The sequence below is a fragment of the Thalassophryne amazonica genome, chromosome 10 (assembly GCF_902500255.1).
Source record: "Thalassophryne amazonica chromosome 10, fThaAma1.1, whole genome shotgun sequence".
NCBI lineage: Eukaryota > Metazoa > Chordata > Actinopteri > Batrachoidiformes > Batrachoididae > Thalassophryne > Thalassophryne amazonica.
The window spans coordinates 86,417,287-86,437,417 of NC_047112.1; the positions used below are offsets into that span (position 1 = coordinate 86,417,287).

The 20,131-nt window shown below is 39.6% G+C and overlaps 1 protein-coding gene across 1 annotated transcript in view; it reads left to right on the plus strand.

Annotated features, from left to right (window-relative positions):
- The first annotated feature begins 7,311 nt into the window (after window positions 1-7,311).
- oma1 (OMA1 zinc metallopeptidase) overlaps window positions 7,312-20,131 on the plus strand; it is a 55,950-nt gene continuing 43,130 nt past the window's right edge. The window contains exons 1-3 of the mRNA XM_034179210.1: window positions 7,312-7,888; window positions 12,630-12,858; window positions 16,364-16,574. Of these exons, the coding sequence (XP_034035101.1) occupies window positions 7,581-7,888; window positions 12,630-12,858; window positions 16,364-16,574 (748 nt within the window). The 5' untranslated portion in view covers window positions 7,312-7,580. The remainder of the gene's footprint in view (window positions 7,889-12,629; window positions 12,859-16,363; window positions 16,575-20,131) is intronic.

Genomic DNA, 20,131 nt, shown 5'->3' on the forward strand with positions numbered 1-20,131 from the left:
GATGGATTTGTATTAAGAACAGTCCTTTCATTCGGTTGAATTACTTGTGGGCTCTGAAAATGGAGTGACTGTGTATAAAAATGGCTGTAATTTGTAAATGGTTGTGATATTTTTTGATAAACTCCTTGAATTAAAGTTCATTGTCTACAGTACAAGTACAACTTGATTGTTTAATTTTAATGCAATGGTGTTGGTGTACAGAGGCAAAAGAATAAATTAAAATGACGCTGTCCAAATACTTAGAAACCTGGCTGTGTCTTACTGACTTCATCAGCCTGACGGATCCCAAACCATGTTGATTTCATTGAAAGATCACACAATGGTACCAAAAAGGGGTTGAACCATTGTTTTTCCATGATGTTTTTCTACTGTTTTTAGGAGTTCCAGGTGAGGTTCCAGGTCTTTTTGTTTATTCATTTGATTAATAGTTAAGACCAGGAGCTTACAAGATTTTGTTTATTTTGGCCTGTTCTCACCATGAAGCCTTTTTCTAAGTTGAATGTTAAATCTGTGATATTTTGAACTGTAGACGTTGGTGTTTAGTCGTCCTTGGGAGTGGGGAAGGAGGGGAGTCACTTTTGTGTTATGCCGTGGTTCACCCCGAGGCCAGCGCATAACAACGATACACTGGCTCCATGATACTGTGCATGTCATGATAGACAGTTACATCGCTGTTCACACGAAAGTCATCTGGTAAATTCATCGAAAGAAATGTTATTCTGAAGTGTAATTTGTAATCCTTGGAGTTATCCATTTCCTGTTTGTATATTGTATAAACCATTATGATTCTTCTGTATTATTTCTTCCATGTAGTCAATGACTTTTCATGGTATCATGATACTCATAAAAAAAGGTTCAGCACAGGTGGCCACAAAATATAATTATCACAGTACATGATGTATCATTTCAGCCCCAGCAGCACACCATATGAAGACGTGCTTTAAAGAATGTGACTGTGGTCCGATATATTTGTTGATTACATGCACAGAGGTAGACCAGCTTATTTCAGGTATTTCATCACAAAGGTTTTACTGGTATCTACAGTGAGGCAAATACATATTTACTCATCTTTTCAAGTTTTCCCACCTACAAAGAATGGAGAGGTCTGTAATTGTTATTGTAGGTCCACTTCGACTGTGAGAGAATCTAAAAACATAAAAAAAAATTAAACAGAAAAATCACATTGTATGATTTTTAAATAATTAATTGGAATTTTATTGCATGAAATAAGTATTTGATCACCTACCAACCAGCAAGAATTCTGGCTCTCACAGACCTGTTAGTTTTTTTAAGAAGTCCTCCTATTCTGCACTCTACTTGTATTAATTGCACCTGTTTGAACTTGTTACCTGTATTAAAGACACCTATCCACACAATCAATCACACTCCAACCTGTCCACCACGGCCAAGACCAACGAGCTGTCTGAGGACACCAGTGACAAAATTGGAGACCTGCACAAGGCTCTGATGGACTACAGGACAACAGGCAAGCAGCTTGGTAGAAGACAACTGTTACGATTATTTATTAGAAAGTGGAAGAAACACAAGATGACTGTAAATCTTTCTCGGTCTGATTTGAGAAAGCCCAGAACTACACAGGAGGACCTGGTCATTGACCTGAAGAGACCTGGGACCACAATTGCAAAGATTACATTAGTAACAAATGATGCTGTCATGGTTTAAAATCTTGCAGGGCAGCAAGGTCCCCCTGCTCAAGCCAGCACATGTCCAGGCCCGTTTGAAGTTCACCAATGACCATCTGGATGATCCAGAGGAGGCATGGGAAAAGGTCATGTGGTCAGATGAGACCAAAATAAACCTTTTTGGTATCAACTCCACTCACTGTTTGGAGGAGGAGAGCAACCCCAAGAAAACCGTCCCAATCGTGAAGCATGGGGGTGGAAACATCATGTTTGGGGGTGCTTTTCTGCAAAGGGGACTGCACTGTATTGAAGGGAAGATGGATGGGGTCATGTTGCGAGATGTTAGCAAACAACCTCCTTCCCTCAGTAAAAGCATTGAAGATGGGTTGTGGCTGGGTTTTCCAGCATGGCAATGACACCAAACACACAGCCAGGGCAACTAAGGAGGGGCTCCATAAGAAGCATTTCAAGGTCCTGGATTGGCAGAGCCAGTCTCCAGACCTATGGAGGAGTGGACCAAAATCCTTGCTGCAGTGTGCAAACTTGGTCAAGAACTACAGGAAACGCCTGACTTCAATTGCAAGCAAAGGTTTCTGGATCAAATATTAAGGTCTGTTTTTCTGTTGTATCAAATATTTATTTCATTCAATAGTAAGTCCCTTCGGCTGCTCCCTTGTTTTTGTACTTGGGGTCGCCACATGCAGATCCAAGGTGGATCTGCATGTTGAATTGGCACAAATTTTACGCCGGATGCCCTTCCTGACGCAACTCCACATTACATGGAGAAATGTGGTAGGGGTGGGATTCGAACTGGCAACCTTCCACACTGAAACCAAGTGCATTAACTACTTGGCCACCACCCCTACTCTATTTCACTCAATAAAATGCAAATTAATTAAAAATCATACAATGTAATTTTCTGATTTTTTTTTTTTAAGATTCTATCTCTCACAGTTGAAGGGTACCTACGATAAAAATTACAGACCTTTCCATTCTTTGTAGGTGGGAAAACTTGGAAAAAACAGCAGTTTATCAAACACTTATTTGCCTCACTGTAGGTGCAATACTTGCAAGCAGGTGGTCAGAGGGAGGATCGTTTAGTGAACTTGCTCGCAGATCTCTCGTTATACAACCTACACTCTACAGTGCAGCTGTTCAACATAAGCACATCCAAGAACCAACACTGACCTAGAAGTTTCTGGGGCTAACAGGCAGATTATGCCACACAGGTAGACAGCTGCTTAGTTCTTGGTTCGATTCAAAAGCTACTTGTCCAAATTTTATAAAATTATTTTTTCCCCCCTCAAGTAACAGTATTACTGCAGAACTATTGGCCACTGCTTGTTATATGAATCTGATTTTTGGGAATAAAGAACTACAGGTCGTAGCCATAAAAGTGACCTTGATGGCAACCAGTAGACATTGTAGTTGATTGGCAGCACTCTTAGCAAGAAGGTCTAAGGTTCAAAGCCCACCTGTACCTCATTCTTCTTGTGTCTCACGAAGGGCATCCAGTGTAAAACGTGTGCCAACTTAACATGCATATTCATACTGAAGCCAGTGTGCTAACACTGAGCAAATGGGAAAAGCCAAGTTAAGTTGGATTAAACCACACAGTTGATTATGGAAAATCTTTTATCCTCTGTGTGAATCACTATTTTGTGAGTCACTACTGACACACCATTAGATCTACATGTGCTGTTTGATATTGCAGCATGTGTGTGTAGCAAGGGCTATATGCTGAAACACTAAAGGGGTAAAGAGAGTTGTTAACAACAAGAAGGTACAATTGGTACAATTGAAAACAATTGGTACAGGGAGTGTTAACTGCTCAACAGATCACTGAATAGTCTTAGTGGGATGGCAGAGCAAAACAATTGTCCATTTTGTGATAAAACCATGGCATTTGACACACACATTCTAAATTAACTGTTTATTTTCAGATATGGAGCCACCCTGGAGCTGACCTCTAATGAGCTACAGGGGTCAAAATGTAAAAATGCTCCAATCATGTTGAATACTATACGACATTATTTTTCTGATCATAACTATTCCAAAAAGGTATAGTTTGGACTATCTGTGACTGAATGTTCTGGAGTTATGGGGTAAAAACAGCAAAAATGATGACAAAGATCAGTTTCAGTTTGTACAGGGGTCAAAAGTTAAAATTGCTTGTTTTGGTAAAAAGTGATGCAGATTATTGGTTGAAATAAAAACATTAATAAACGGAATAGTTTTGACTGCGTTGAATGCTTGGTTGCCAAAGTAAAGGTTAAACAAGGTCAACGTCGATTGGATTCCATGACCTCTAACATGATAACTAAGCATGACAAATGGTACAAACTATTCTTTTTTAAAATGCTATTAACTCAACCAATAATTTGCATCACTTTTGACCAAAATTGGAGCAACTTTAACTTTTCACCACTGTACAAACTGAAATGGACCTTTTTCACCATTTTTGCTGTTTTTACCCCATAACTCCATAGAATTCAGTCATAGATAGTCCAAACTATACCTTTTTGGAATTATGATCAGGCAAATAATGTGGTATAGTTTTCAATATGGCTCATTTTAAAATTTTGACCCCTGTGTAATTCTTTATTGACCCCTGTAGTTCATTAGAGGTCAGCCCCAGGATGGCTCCATATTTGAAAATAAACTAGTTAATTTAGAATATGTGTGCCAAATTCCATGCTTTTATCACAAAATGAACAATATTTATGGAAATTGTAGCTAAGCTGCACCATTATAGTAGATGTGTTGTGGGATGTATTTTCTCTGTTCTGGTTGGGTCAGGTATTGGCCCTCAGTCCTACAAGAACCACTGCAGCAAAGCAGACACCCCAGAAGGTTTGGTCGGCAGTCACTCAGGAGCCTTTGTTCTCTTCAATGGCCCCACGCCCAAAAGAATGATGCCCACATGCACCCCAGGGTAGCCAGTGCCACCAGGGACACAAGACACTTCTGACCATCACCCTTACAAGTACAAGCCAGAAGAGATGCCAAAAAGCATGAGACACATAAAACGGCCTTTCCTCCAAACACATTTAACATAATACCATGATTTTGATGACCTTCAATGAAACCAGTGCCATTGTTCACGCTTTGAACTGTGTGCAGCTAACACTTGAGGTCCCCTCCGTGGAGGAGTATATCTGGGTGTTCTCTAGCCAGTATTATCCCAGACTGCTGAAGCCACATAGATGAGTGGCAAATTGTTACCCAGTTAAGCAAGGTCCAGTTGCCTCAACTAAACTTCAGGAAGCTTCCAATACCATGCTGTTTGTATTTCTTAACATTTGAAGTTAAGCAGTAGAGCGGGTAGTTCAGTGGGACAACATGCTGGGGTATCAGTACAGACCTTGGTTCAGTTCTTGGTTATTGTACCTGTTGGTGTCCCAAAGCAAGATCCTAGTCCACCCAACTGTAAATGGCAGCTGGCCTTGACTAGGGAAGAAACCTTTCTCAAATTGGTATCCCATCAAGGCAGTATCATAAACTCTATTCACTTTATGCAATGAAAACAGGGCATAAGCAGCAGTACCAATGGTCCTCAGCAGGGATGCCAGAGGTCAGTCAGAGCCGGGGGTGCTGAGAGTGAGTGAGTCTTGGCTATACAGTAACATCATATTAAGTGCTGTGCAGCAATATATATATATATATATATTTTTTTTTTTGGAGTTTTTGTACATTTTACTCTACAATAGGCAGCAAACTTGAAAACCAAATATTTGTCAAAACAGCACAGCATATTCAGCGATGTACAGATAATACTTTAATTCATATCACTTTAACTCTTCACAGAACAAACTACAATTAGACACTACCACTATTTAATAATTAGATATTTAAAACAAATAAGTACATAAAAACAAGATTAAAATACCAAACAATAATAAAAAAAAAATATCCCATCATCAACAATTGTAGGCAGTCAAGAAAAAAAAACAACACATTTTCAGGATAGATTTAAGTGTCATTTGAATCTGACTTTTTTTCCACAGACAATCCTGCAGGTTTTCTCTTTGTCAGATACATTGTTGAATGGATAATAAAGAAAATATCCCGAATGTTCCCAAATGAAATCAAATTTTATTTATTTATTTATTTTATGACTGTTTTTGACTACTTTTGGTTTTACCTTCATAATTTACTTAAAAAAACTGTTTACTTTGCATTGGTTGGTGTCATTTTTTCAGCGCAACCTCACCTGTGTGACATTTCAGTTTTTCTTTCATTCTAACGTACTGTATTAACACAATGGAACTAAATTAACACAAAAACATAAAATCCAAATAGAAAAAAAAATTTTTAACTGTCAAAACAAACATGTTTAACAAACCATTTTTATAACAGAATGCAAATCTATTCCTAATCTAATCTAGGCCTATTCTTATGCTGCTATCAAAAAAAGTTTAATTAAACTTATTTGTTCCATAAAGTTTCCCTTCGACCTACAGCTCCTCACCAGCAGGGGGTGCTGCAGACCCCTCAGCACACCTACTTCTAGCTTCACTAGTCCGGAAATGAAGTTCAAGACATAATGGGTGACTTTGAGATGTTCATGTCCCCTGACCCTTCTTCAAGAAAACCTGCTGTAAAAGGGATGATTTGTAAGAACAATAGTTGTTATATTTAGCTTGGTCAAGTACTTAATGTCTCTGAAAATGGAGGGATTATGTTTAAAAATGTTTGTAATTCCTACACGATTGCGATACTTTTGCTAAACCTCGAAGATGAAACTCACCAGCCACCCCCAGCACATCTTGATTGTCTCACTTCCACTGTGGTGGTGTATAGAGGCAAAATACAAAAAGTTAGTCTAAATACTTATGGACCTGACTGCATATTCACTCATTCTTCTTCTAAACCCACTTATTGCACTTAAAGGTCATGGGGGTGGCTGGAGCCTGTCCCAGTGGTCATAGGGTGAGAGGCGGGCTACACCTGGACAGGCCACCAGTCTGTCGCAGGGTCACATCTCGACAAACACGTTCACCAATCCATCTAACCAGCATGTCTACAGAAGTGGGAGGAAGCCACGCAAACACCGGGAGAATATGCAAACTTCACACAGAAAGGACAAGGTGGGAAACAAACCCAGGACCTTCTCGCTTTGAGGCAGCAGTGCTAACCGCAAATCAGTCGTGCTGCCCTCTGACTTTCATTGTAATTTATATAAAAATAAGAAAATTAAAGCAGGGCACCACAGTGGCTTAGTGGTTAGCAGTTTTGCCTCAAGGAAGAAGGTCATAGGATTGATTCCCACGTGTGGCCTTTCTGTGTGGAGTTTGCATGTTCTCTCTGTGTTTGCGTGGGTTCCCTATGGGTGATCCGACTGCTTCCCACATCCAAAGACATGCAGGTTAGGTGAAATGGAAACTTGAACTTATCCGTAGGTGTGCATGTGTCTGTCTATATGTCACCCTGCGACAGACTGGGGTCCTGTCCAGGGTGTACCCCACCTCACGCCCTGTGACTGCTGGGTAAAGCATTTATGACTGTGGCTAAGTGATGTTTTTAAAAATATAAAAATAAAGAATTAACACAAATGACTGGAAAAAGCAAGAATAATCTTAAAAGTTTTAATAGTGTTTATTTTAATCTCTCTGTGTCTGTCTCGCTCTCTCGCGGTCGGAGGAACGTTTGTTACTGACTTGTTTCTAGCAGGACTCGTTTTTGAACTGGAACAAAACGCAGTAAACAAGCAAATTTAAGTTTGAGGATGCGAGTTGTGCAAGAGTGTTTTTTTTTTTTTTTTTAGTCAAACGGGTTGATAAAGTGTTATAAAAGAAACCTATGGCTGATTTGAATGTCAGCCTTTATGCTAACCTCGGCTAAGCGGAGGAGCTAACGTCGAGTGACAGCTGTGACATTGAGAACCGAAACAACGACTTGTAAAATCACACGTTATGTGCAGTTATATGGCAGACAATGGCATTTGTCGGGGTTAATGTTTTAAGGAGGATTCGGTTCGGCTCCGTGAATGTCCGTCTGTGTAAACCTGTGACGAAAAGCAGCTGTGTTTCCTCTCGGTTCAGCTGGCAAAGACCAGCCGTCAGAGCCGCTCCGGTTCGACCGCCTCTGGTCGTCTGTGGCAGTGTGAGGACACTGTGTTGTCTCCAAAGGAGTCCTGGCAGAGTTTGGCTGCACACTTCGGTCCCCCTCAGGGCACTGCCTGCTCCTCTGCTGTGGCTCCTGGTCAAACCATTGCAGAAGATCACAGCCATCATCCTGGGAAGGTAACCAGCATGTTCCAAACACCTAGGTGAAACTTAGACAGCCAGGCCTTTTGATCTGATCTGACATCCAATGATTAGATTCAACTTTATTCATTGTGCAGAGTACAGGTACGAGGCTAGTGAAATTCAGTGTATCTAACCAAAAGTTCAAAATATGGCCGTCGGGTATTGATTTGGCAAAGTTCTTTATGCTGGATGCCCTTCCTAAAGGGAACTCCACATTACATGGAGAATGGGCAGGGGTGGCCTTGAACTGGGAACCTTCCACCATCGAAACAAGCAATCGAAACCTGCCCTCAGGGAGACATTATATTTCCTTTTAATATTGACAAAGAATGCAAATGGGTGATTTGGACCAAGCTAAATATAACAACTATTGTTCTTACAAATCATCCGTTTACAGCAGGTTTTCTTGAAGAAGGGTCAGGTGACATGAACGTCTCAAAGTCACCCATTATGTCTTGAACTTGTCTGTGGAAAAAACAAATGGCACTTGTACTTTCAAACATGACTGGTCTAAAGTAACAGAACAAGAGATTAATAAATATAAAATAGTGACAGGGGAGTTGTTTCAAACTGTTAAATTACCCAGAGAGGCATTGACGTGTCTAAACCCAAACTGTAAGAATCTGCAACATACTAGTGAACTGTGTATATTATATGAAAATATAATACAAGTGTTCAAAGATAGCAGTGTATGCTTTCATTGTAGAAAAGATAGAAATTTTACTAAACCTGGATGGAAGGAGTTTGTGGCTGAACATTATGCATCAGCCAGAGAAGTCTTTAAAGTGTGGCGTGAAGCTGGGAAGCCTAGACAGGGGCCATTGTTTGATCTTAAAAAAGTCACTATGTCCAGATTTAAAAATGCACTTCGTTACATTAAAAGAAATGAAAATGCAATGCGAGCAGACTCTCTTGCTAGAAGACTACAGGATAATAATTATTATGAATTTTGGAATGAAGTTACAGTCATGAACAATGCTAAAACCCTTTTGCCATTTAGCATGGAAGGCGTACATGGCCTAGAAAATATCGCAGATTTGTGGCGCAAACATTACTGTGACTTATTTAATTCTGTAAAAAGTGAGACTGTTGTACCTGAAAATCTTGCTATGACTGAGGATTTTGTAGTTCGTACTAGTGAAGTCTATGAATCAATCCTGAAGCTTAAAAATAATAAAGCTTGTGGGTTAGATTGTATTACAGCAGAATATCTGAAATATTCCAGGTATAGATTATGTCCCCTCTTATCAATGTGCTTTACTGGTTTCTTAATCCCTGGATTTTTGCCTGAATCTATTACATCTGTTGTTTTGGTTCCTGTCATTAAAGATAAGGCAGCAAAATTGAGTAGCTTGCAAAATTACAGGCCCATTGCCCTTGCCAGCATTGTGTCAAAAGTTTTATAGAATATATTGTATTCAAGGCTTGAATTCTATATTCAAACAAGTGATAATCAGTTTGACTTTAAAAAGAGGCACTGCACTGACATGTGCATCTATGCACTAAAAGATATAGTTGCAAAATATCTTAGTATGAATTCTACTGTTTTTTTGTGCTTTATTTATGCTACAAAGGCTTTTGATAGAGTTATTCATAGCAAACTACTTAACACACTGAACAGTAGGGGTGTGCCAAAATATCTGGTTCGTATTCTATCATTTTGGTATGCCAATCAGGCCATGTATGTAAAGTGGGACAGTGTCCTGTCTGAACCTTTTCATGTCAGCAATGGTGTCCGACAAGGGGGGATTCTCTCTCTAGTTCTTTTTAATGTTTACATTGATGAATTGTCCTCAAAATTAAACAGATGTAAAACTGGCTGTGTCATTGGTGCAGCAATTGTTAACCATCTCACGTATGCAGATGATTTGGTGTTAATCTGTCCATACAGTGCTGGGATGCAAGAATTGTTAAAAATCTGTTCTGTGTTTTGGAAAGAACATGATGTTATGTATAATCCCACAAAGAGTAGCATGATGATTGTGAGAAGTAAGGAGGACAAAAATATGATCTTCCCAGCTTTTTATTTGTGTGATAAGCCACTCATGGTCTTTAATGAGGTCAAACATCTTGGACATTATGTGACTGATGACTGGTGTGATGACAGAGACATTAAAAGACAATATTGTAAGCTTTATGCCCAGGCAAATATGTTGCTGCGCAAGTTCAGTATGTGTTCTCCTAATGTGAAATGTGCCTTGTTCAGAGCCTTTTGCACTCCACTGTATATGGCCCCTTTGTGGTGGAACTACAGGCAGTTCACCTTTAGGAGACTGATAGTGGCCTATAATGACACCTTTAGGCTGTTGATGAAGGTACCAAGATGGCACAGTGCTAGTCAGCTGTTTGTGAATGCACATATTCCCACCTGTGAGACACTGTTGAGGCATTTAATGTTTAAATTTATGCAACGATTAGAAGACTCTGAAAAGGCCATCATATAGACTCTGACAAATCCTCAACTGAGCTGCTGTCGTTACACCTCTGTACTGAGAAATCATTGGATGGAGAGACTGTTAATATAATTTTTAATACTTGTTTATTTCTTTTATTCTATGGACTTTGTTGTGTCTGCATTAAATAAATACAATGCCATCCTAAATATAATTTCAGAAGTATTCCAGTGAGTGGAGTACGTCGTGTTTGTGATATGTGGCTGCACAGGAGTCATCCTCTCTGCAACCGACTTCATCTTTTCCTCTTCTATGATATAATACATTTTCCTGGATGGTCCCTCTCAGAATACATAGGGGCCTTTTGATTCAGAATTTGTCAGAAATTTCAGTGATTATTTGAATAATGAGCTACGTATATATGTTCTTCTGAAAGAATTGCAGGAAACAAACATTGGTGGGCACAGCTAACCAAAAAGTTAGCTTCGATAACCGCTAATCTGCTAACACTGCTGACACCATTGGCTGTTGTTAAGCCAGTTTCAAGTTTAAGCACCGCCGAGGCTTCTGAGTAAAATCAAAGGCAGTCACAAACACAAAACAAACGAGCCAGAGCTTTTGTCTTTATGTGCCCTGCTAGCTGGTAGTGTCAGTTACTTTCCAACTTTTACTTTGCAACGACACAGACGTGTGGCAGGAGACATGAAAAGCAAGGCACTTTTCCATTCATGGTTTCATTTTTAAACAAAACTAATTCTGGACAGTTTATCGACATTAACGGCAACTCTGTCATTTTTACAAAGTGAAAATATCGCACATATCTTTTAAAGTAATTCACTAATTTTGAAGGTTTGAGCGTTAACAGACATGCACCAAAAGGCATTATGGGAAATGAGTCTCCCCTCAATCACTGGTTGATTGAGTTGAGTTGATTGACTGGTTAAAAAACACACAAGTTACTGTAATGTGTGCGTTGGTTTTTACAAATAACTGTGTATTTCTAAATATACCATTTTTTTTCATTTGTAAAAAAAAAGTCATTTGCAAAACTGAAAATTGTGCTTGTGAAGTGTGATTCAGTGCAATGAATAGTGACCAACGGTCACACGTTGGTGGCTAGTCACACTCCCATCTAGGAGATGGCAGTGTTCTATGCATTTTGACGGGGGGAGGGAAGCAATGGAGAAGAGACTCATTTCCCGTAATGCCTTCTTGAAAAGTGCTTTGCTTTTCATGTGTCCTGCCGCACGTCTGTCACTGCATGTGGAAAGTAAATGACACTTTTTTTTGTGCAGTAGCTGGGCTGAGCTGGGGCTGAGCTCAGTTCCTCAGAGCGGTCTGACTGTTGCAAAACATGCAACAGACAAGAACTAACGTATGATTTTAGGGTTTACAAATGTTTTTGACTGTTAAGCTTTATTCACTATGCCAGCAAAAAATGTCAGCGGACTGAAAGTTAGCGGAAGCTAATTGGTCCGCTGATGATTTTCAAAGTTAGCTGAAAATCCAATCCGCTAACAAAAAGTTAGCTTCGCGGTTAGCAGATTAGCAGAACTGTGTCCACCACTGGAAGCAGACGGTAAAAAAAGGCCTGTTGCACGTAGCCTGTCCTGTCCTCATAGCCACCAGGTACTTGAATAATGGGCTTCTAATAGCCTCGTAGTCACCACATACTATCCCACATTCCTTGAATAACTCGACTCGCAAGTTAGCTTCACTAATTAGCGGTTAGCAGATTAGTGGAACTGTGTCCACCAGTGGAAGCAGATGTTAAAAAAAGGCCTGTTGCAGGTAGCCTGTCCTGTCCTCATAGCCACCAGGTACTTGAATAATGGGCTTCTAACAGCCTTGTAGTCACCACATACCATCCCACATTTCTTGAATAACTCGACTCGCACATAAAAATTCATGCTATGTGACTCATTATTCATTGTTCATTATTTGGTCTGACCAGGGCTTTACTAGTAATAATGTCTCTTGAAAATTCACAGTGTCTGATAAAGATATGTTTTTACTTTTTTTCAGCTGCAACAAAATGTTTACCAGTTTCAGCTGAAAATAGAGATATAAAATTAGTTTGACAAAAGATGTCAACACATGATTTGTGGGAACAGTGCATTTTAGGTATAAATTAGTGTAGCAAATACTGTCCAACATCAGAACTGTTTGGGATAATTTTGAAAAAAGCCCCCCCCCCCCCCCCCCCTTTTTTTTATTGCTTCATACACCTGATTGTGGAAAAGGCAAAAATAACTTTTCCTTAATGCAGTCGGACAGTATGTGTCTCTGTCATGTGATGCTGTGTGAGCTTCATAAAGAGAATCTCCATCCTCTGGATGCAGGAGTTTAAGAAAGTGGTGGGGGACACTACCAGCCAATCGCAAACAGCTCCTGCGTGAAACATTGCGGCAACATCAATGGCAGCTGGTGACATGTGCAGCAGTCGCTATGGCAGTTGTGGCGCTTTTCGTCTTTACCCACCTGGATGAGGTTCCAATGACAGGACGGATCCGGCTCGTGGTGTTCAGCAGAGAGACCTACATGGAGCTGGCAGCTGTGACTTCAGAGGAGGTGAGAGATGGAGCCATGATCATGATACTACTTTATGAGACAGAGTTTTTCAGATACAGTTCTCTGTCTGAAAAATGACCACCATATTTTCCAGAATATAAATCGCATTCTTGTACTAGTTTGGGATCCTGCGACTCATACACCAGTAGGACATATGAGGGCTGTCCATAAAGTATAGGTCCTTTTTATTTTTTTCAAAAACTATATGGATTTCATTCATATGTTTTTACGTCAGACATGCATGAACCCTCGTGCGCATGCGTGAGTTTTTCCAGGCCTGTTGGTGACGTCATTCGCCTGTGAGCACTCCTTGTGGGAGGAGTCGTCCAGCCCCTCGTCGGAATTCCTTTGTCTGAGAAGTTGCTGAGAGACTGGCGCTTTGTTTGATCAAACTTTTTTCTAAACCTTTGAGACACATCGAAGTGGACACGGTTCGAAAAATTAAGCTGGTTTTCAGTGAAAATTTTAACGGCTGATGAGAGATTTTGAGGTGATACTGTCGCTTTAAGGACTTCCCACAGTGTGAGACGTCGCGCAGCGCTCTCAGGCGCCGTCGTCAGCCTGTTTCAAGCTGAAAACCTCCACATTTCAGGCTCTATTGATCCAGGACGTCGTGAGAGAACAGAGAAGTTCCAGAAGAAGTCGGTTTCAGCATTTTATCCGGATATTCCACTGTTAAAGGAGATTTTTTTTAATGAAAGACGTGCGGACGGGTCCGCGCATCGGGACGCAGCCGGCGCGGTGCAGCGGCACAGGAAAAACACCTCCGTGTTGATAACCATTTGTAAAATCCAGGCGGCTTTTGATGGCTTTCAGTGGCGGAGCGTCGCGGCGGCTCCGTCCCGACGCGCGGACCCGTCCGCACGTCTTTCATTAAAAAAATCTCCTTTAACAGTGGAATATCCGGATAAAATGCTGAAACCGACTTCTTCTGAAACTTCTCTGTTCTCTCACGACGTCCTGGATCAATAGAGCCTGAAATGTGGAGGTTTTCAGCTTGAAAGAGGCTGATGACGCCGCCTGGGACCGCTGCGCGACGTCCCGCTGTGTTGGAAGTCCTTAAAGCGACAGAATCACCTCAAAATCTCTCATCAGCCGTTAAAATCTTCACTGAAAACCAGCTTAATTTTTCGAACCGTGTCCACTTCGATGTGTCTCACAGGTTTAGAAAAAATTTTGATCAAACAAAGCGCCAGTCTCTCAGCAACTTCTCAGACAAAGGAATTCCAACGAGGGGCTGGACGACTCCTCCCACAAGGAGTGCTCACAGGCGAATGACGTCACCGACAGGCGTGGAAAAAGTCACGCATGCGCACGAGGGTTCATGCATGTCTGACGTAAAAACATATGAATGAAATCCATATAGTTTTTGAAAAAAATAAAAAGGACATATACTTTATGGACAGACCTCGTATATACCAAAAAAAAAAAAAAAATCGCACAACTATTGATAATAATAAATGTAATAACTATTTATACAGAACTTTCCCAGGAATCAAAGCACTGCACAAAATAAACAACAATAATAAAATAATAAGTGACAATAATAAAAATAACTACAACAATGCACAAACTCCCAAATTAAAGAGCTGATAACACAGATTAAAGGTGCGGGTTTCCTTTTCAAGAGGCATTTTTTAACAGTTGTTGTTATGTTGTGTGACTAATGCTGAGCTTGTGTAAGAGATGGTGTGTACTGACTTTTGTATGCTGCGCAGCTGTTGTGACAGGATAATGTGCCACATATTTCTGTGAACAGGCAACTGAATTTATAGACACCAAAGGAAAGAGTCTTGCAAAAAAAAACTTGTGGCACTGCAATGAATGTGTCAGTGCTGCAGCTGATGTATGTTCATCAGTTGTTTTGTCAGTTAATCACCTTGTCTATAAAAGTGTTTTACACTGTTTTACTTTTCCCTAGACCTTGGCAACACATTTTACATTTTTGCAAAATCTGCAGCAATTCAACTAGGTTGTAATGACCAATATAACCAGTCGAGATAAAGTTTAGCTCATTGGAGTCCAACCTAAACCAGTTGATTTACAGTTCAGAAAGTTATCTGGTTTAACCTCGTACATCTTTTGTGGCTTTAATACACTTTAAGTCAAACAGTTTCAAATTATGTACTTTCTGAATAAGCCAGAATAAATCAGGACTCTGAGGAAGATGCGACTCACATCGAAACGTTAGTCCCGTGTACATTTTTGCTTTCAGCACCTTATTAAAGTGTTAAATCAATTAAATATTAAGTATTAAATCAATTTTATTATCAGTTATATGAAAATAAAAAGATTCCTATTAAACAGGTTATTGGAAGAGACTCAGCAAATCAGTATCCCACCTCCTGAACAGTTTATTTAAACTTGAACTCAGCAAATATAAGATTTCATTCAGCTTATGTACTTAATAAAACATTGTATAAATTGTGGGAAAATATATTTTATTCAGCTTATGTACTTAATGAAACGTACAAATAGTGGGAAATTTGTTGGTGTTCTCAAAAAAAAAAAAAAAAAGGTTTTAGCTAACGTCCCCTTAGTGTTGTCAAGTTCAACTCAGTCACAAGGAACACTGACAGCATGCCTTTCACAGTAAAAGTATTTGCTGGGATGCTGGCATTAAACGTTTTATTGTGAAACGGTGTGAGCAACATGAACTATCTGATGTTGTTTAACTTTGCTACCAGAAGTATGAATGTTACAATGTTAATCAAAATAAAGGTTTTAAGAATTAATCCCCAAAATTTTCATAATAAATAATGCACGTCATTGTGCCATGCGCAAGCCACATCCGAAAGCTGGGGTCGAGCTGACAAACAATGGAGAGATATGCGAGCCACGTACTCGGGCGTTTCTTGCTTTATAGATAGATTTAACCATTAATTTTGAGCTAAATATAGCCAGCTCATAAGTATTTTGATGTATTTTAACGTAAAGCCTGTCCTTGGTTTCAAACCAGTTTTTATTAAATTACATTAAATTAAATTAAGTAATTGAGGATTATTATTACATTGACGGCTTATTCAAATCATCGTTTCAGCACGACATTCTTTACAAACAAAAACTTTCTGTCTGAAGCCATACAAAGTCTGATTTATGTCCCTTGGTTTATTTGAGCTGACACATTGGCGCGTACTGATAGAGAAGTTATTTCTCAGGTTACTTCCAGCACTCACACAGTCACCATGGATACTAAATACCATCATACAAAACTCTGGGTTTGTGAGTTCATGTTTGAATTGACATTTGTAGTGTTACAAATGAAGTAAACAAATAAGATGACATTTCTGTCAATCCTGCGTCAGACTGACGTCCTGTCTGGGGTGTACCCACCTATTGCCCAATGGCTGCTGGCATATGCTCCATTTCGAGACCCTTAACTGGAATAAATGAGTTTATAAAATCGATGGAAGACCTCTGAGTTAAATGGTTTGAATAGGTGATTAATTAACAGGATAAGAAAAAGTATTGAAATTCGTCCTGAAGTACTGTGCGTGGTTTTCAGTACATGAAGAAGTTTGAAGACCTGCTGGTTCCAGAACATGACCCTAGTCACCAGATGGTGGATCAGGTGGTGCAGCACCTATTGCAACGGAACAAAGACATCCCTGAACTGTCCGCTGTCACTTGGAACGTCCATGTGGTGCAGAATCCACAAATCAATGCTTTTGTTCTACCGGTCAGTCAGTTATATTATCACATTGTTGCATTAAATTATATTTGAGTGTTAAATATTTTGTCTTCATTGACAAGATCCCAATTGAGAAGAGAGCTGTGTATTGGTGAAGTAATACAACCCCAATTCCAATGAAGTTGGGACATTGTGTAAAATGTAAACAAAAACAGAATACAATGATTTGCAATTCCTCTTCAACCTATATTCAATTGAATACACCACAAGACAAGATATTTAATGATCAACTGATAAACTTTATTGTTTTTGTGCAAACATTTGCTCATTTTGAAATGGATGCTTGCAACGTGTTTCAAAAAGTTGGGACAGTGGTATGTTTCCTACTGCGTTACATCACCTTTCCTTCTATCGACACTCGATAAGCATTTGGGAACTGAGGACACTAATTGTTGAAGCTTTGTTGGTGGAATTCCCATTCCCATTTTTGCTTGATGTACGACTTCAGTTGTTCAACGGTCCGGGTTCTCCGTTGTCATATTTTGCGTTTCATAATGCACCACACATTTTCAATGGGCAACAGGTCTAGACTGCAGGCAGGCCAGTCTAGTACCTGCACTCTTTTACTATGAAGCCACGCTGTTGTAACGTGTAGAATGTGGCTTGGCATTGTCTTGCTGAAATAACCAGGGACGTCCCTGAAAGACGTTGCTTGGATGGCAGCATGTTTGCTCCAAAACCTGAATGTACCTTTCAGCATTGATGGTGACATCACAGATGTGTACGTTGCTCATGCCATGGGCACTAACACACCCCATACCATCACAGATGCTAGCTTTTGAACTTTGTGCTAGTAACAGTCTGGATGGTCTTTTTCCTCTTTTGTCTGGAGGACAAGACATCCATGATTTCCAAAAACAATTTGAAATGTGGACTCATCAGACCACAGCACACTTTTTCACTTTGTGTCTGTCCATTTCAAATGAGCTCGGGCCCAGAAAAGGCAGCGGCGTTTCTGGATGTTGTTGATGTATGGCTTTCGCTTTGCATGGTCGGGTTTTAACTTGCACTTGTAGATGTAGTTATGAACTGTGTTAACTGACAATGGTTTTCTGAAGTGTTCCTGAGCCCACGCGGTAAGATCCTTTAAACAATGATGTCAGTTTTTGATGCACTGTCGACTGAGGGATCGAAGGTCACGGGCATTCAATGTTGGTTTTCAGCCTTGCCGCTTACGTGTAGAAAGTTCTCCAAATTCTCTGAATCTTCTGATTATATTATGGACTATATATGATGGAATCCCTAAATTCCTTGCAATTGAACATTGAGAAACATTGTTCTTAAACTGTTGGACTATATTTTCACGCAGTTCTTCACAGAGTGGTGATCCTCGCCCCATCTTTACTTGTGACTGGCTGAGCCTTTTGGGGATGCTCCTTTTATACCCAATCATGACACTCACCTGTTTTCAGTTAACCTGTTTACCTGTGGACTCTTCCAAACAGGTGTTTTTTGAGCATTCATCAACTTTCCCAGTCTTTTGTTGCCCCATCCAAACTTTTTTGAAATGTGTTTCACGCATCCATTTCAAAATGAGCAAATATTTCACAAAAACAAAAGTTTTTTCAGTTTGAACATTAAATATCTTGTCTTTGTGGTGTATTCAACTGAATATAGGTTAAGTATTTGCAAATCATTATATTCTGTTTTTATTTACATTTTACACAACGTCCCAACTTCATTGAAATTGGGGTTGTACATATCAGCATACATGGGCTACGATAAGACTATATTATGATACATGTTTCAGTTAATTTGCAATAGTCTACATGGTTGACTGCAAATTTTACAACCTAGCTGAGATGCAATTTGGATTCCACCTTATTTATGTCACATTATGCTGATAACTGGACAAACAGTTTGATTCAAAACAGTTTTATTTAAAATTTCCATTTAAGTTTATAAGCAGTATTTGCATGGAACAGTGTCACTGAACACATTGAAGCTATATGAAGCTTAAAAAATACCCAGTTATTGTTATTGTGTGACTGAATTACAATGCACATGCCATAAAGTCACATGAAAATAAAGTGCATAATGTTTCCTTCACCTCTTCATAAATCTTGAGCAATTTAATGTCATCATGTTCTGAGGATTTGGGCTCACAAAATGCAATGGCTCCATTAATGTTTACCATATGCCTGAAGGTGGGGTTTTTGCAATGAGTTTGCAAACCGCATTTTTTTATCATCATAGCTGTGTTTTGGGTGTCAAGCCAAAGTGCACCCACACGTCAACCTACTAGCCTTTCAGTGATATCTACAGCAGCAGAGGTACTACTGATCACAGGGATTGGGGATTGTGATGAAATTTAAGGACATTTTAAATTGCTGAGAGGCATGAAAATTAACAGATTATTGTGGAAGAAATTGCAAAAGTCAGTGTGTGTATAAGTGTGTTCTAGCTAGGACCATTTTAGTGCTGGGTAAATTATGTGATTGTGGCTCATAACTTCAGGGGTCCGCGGGCCTGGATCCACAGCCCCCCCCCCCCCCCCCCCCCCGTAGGGTTTATCCCACTAAAACATTCTTGGCAAGTCTTATTTTAACTAATTTTGGGTGGTTTTAGATGCATTGAATGCAAGAATAATAAACCAGAAATTATATTTATGTTGTAATATTTGTAAGATTGAAGTTGTTTTTTTGCATGTTTTGGTCAAAGTCTGAGTTAATAAATTAAATAACATTGAAAATGTTAAAAACACAATATTTAATGGACATAGCATGTACTCTCTTCTAAAAAAAAAAAAAAAATGACACAGTAGTTTTTAATGCAGTGAAACAGGCAGTTTTTCTGTCATCCTGACAGTTTTTTTCCCAACAATTTGAGAGGGATTGTGTTATTTTTCTTTTTAAACAATATAACATCTGATTGCCTTATGTGAACAACAGCTGAACCTGGACTGATTTGTCAAACCTGCTCTTTTAAATGAAAAACTTTCTGAGTCAGTTTTTCACTTTCCTCTTTCACTGGCGCTGTGCCCCTCCTACTCTCCACCCCTCCTCCTCTGCTCTCACTCTCTTCTGTGTCTCTCTCACTCCCCCTCCCTCTCTGATCTTTCACGTGTCTGCTCTTTTTCAAATTCTGAGCTTTTTGGAAACATGAAGCATTTCAAGTGTAAAATATACAAAATTTCTGAAAGTATCTTCAGATACGGATACAGAAACACCTCTGAATTAATGTAGGACTTTCATGGCTGGGTTCATTTTTTTTTTTTTCTTCAGCTCAGAGCAGAGCAGAGACATTTTCAGCTGCTGCCGTTCACAGATCTGTGGCTACAGAATGCGCTCACGCTCTGATCTCTGCTGTTCATGATTTGATGTGAAGAAAATTAGAAATATATTTCTTATTACTTTAATTATTGGTTTAAAATGGCAAAACTATAATTCTATAAACTTGAAGTACGATCGAATTGGTGCATTTTCAATAATCATTTCAATTAATTTTTCAGAAATTCTGTGCTGGGCAGCACAGCCAATTTGAACCCAAGAGCCGGGTGGAAATTTGCAGTTCCGGGCAGGGCGCCCGCTGCTGCCCACCGTGGCTAGAACCCCAGTGTGTGTGTGTGTGTGTGTGTGTGTG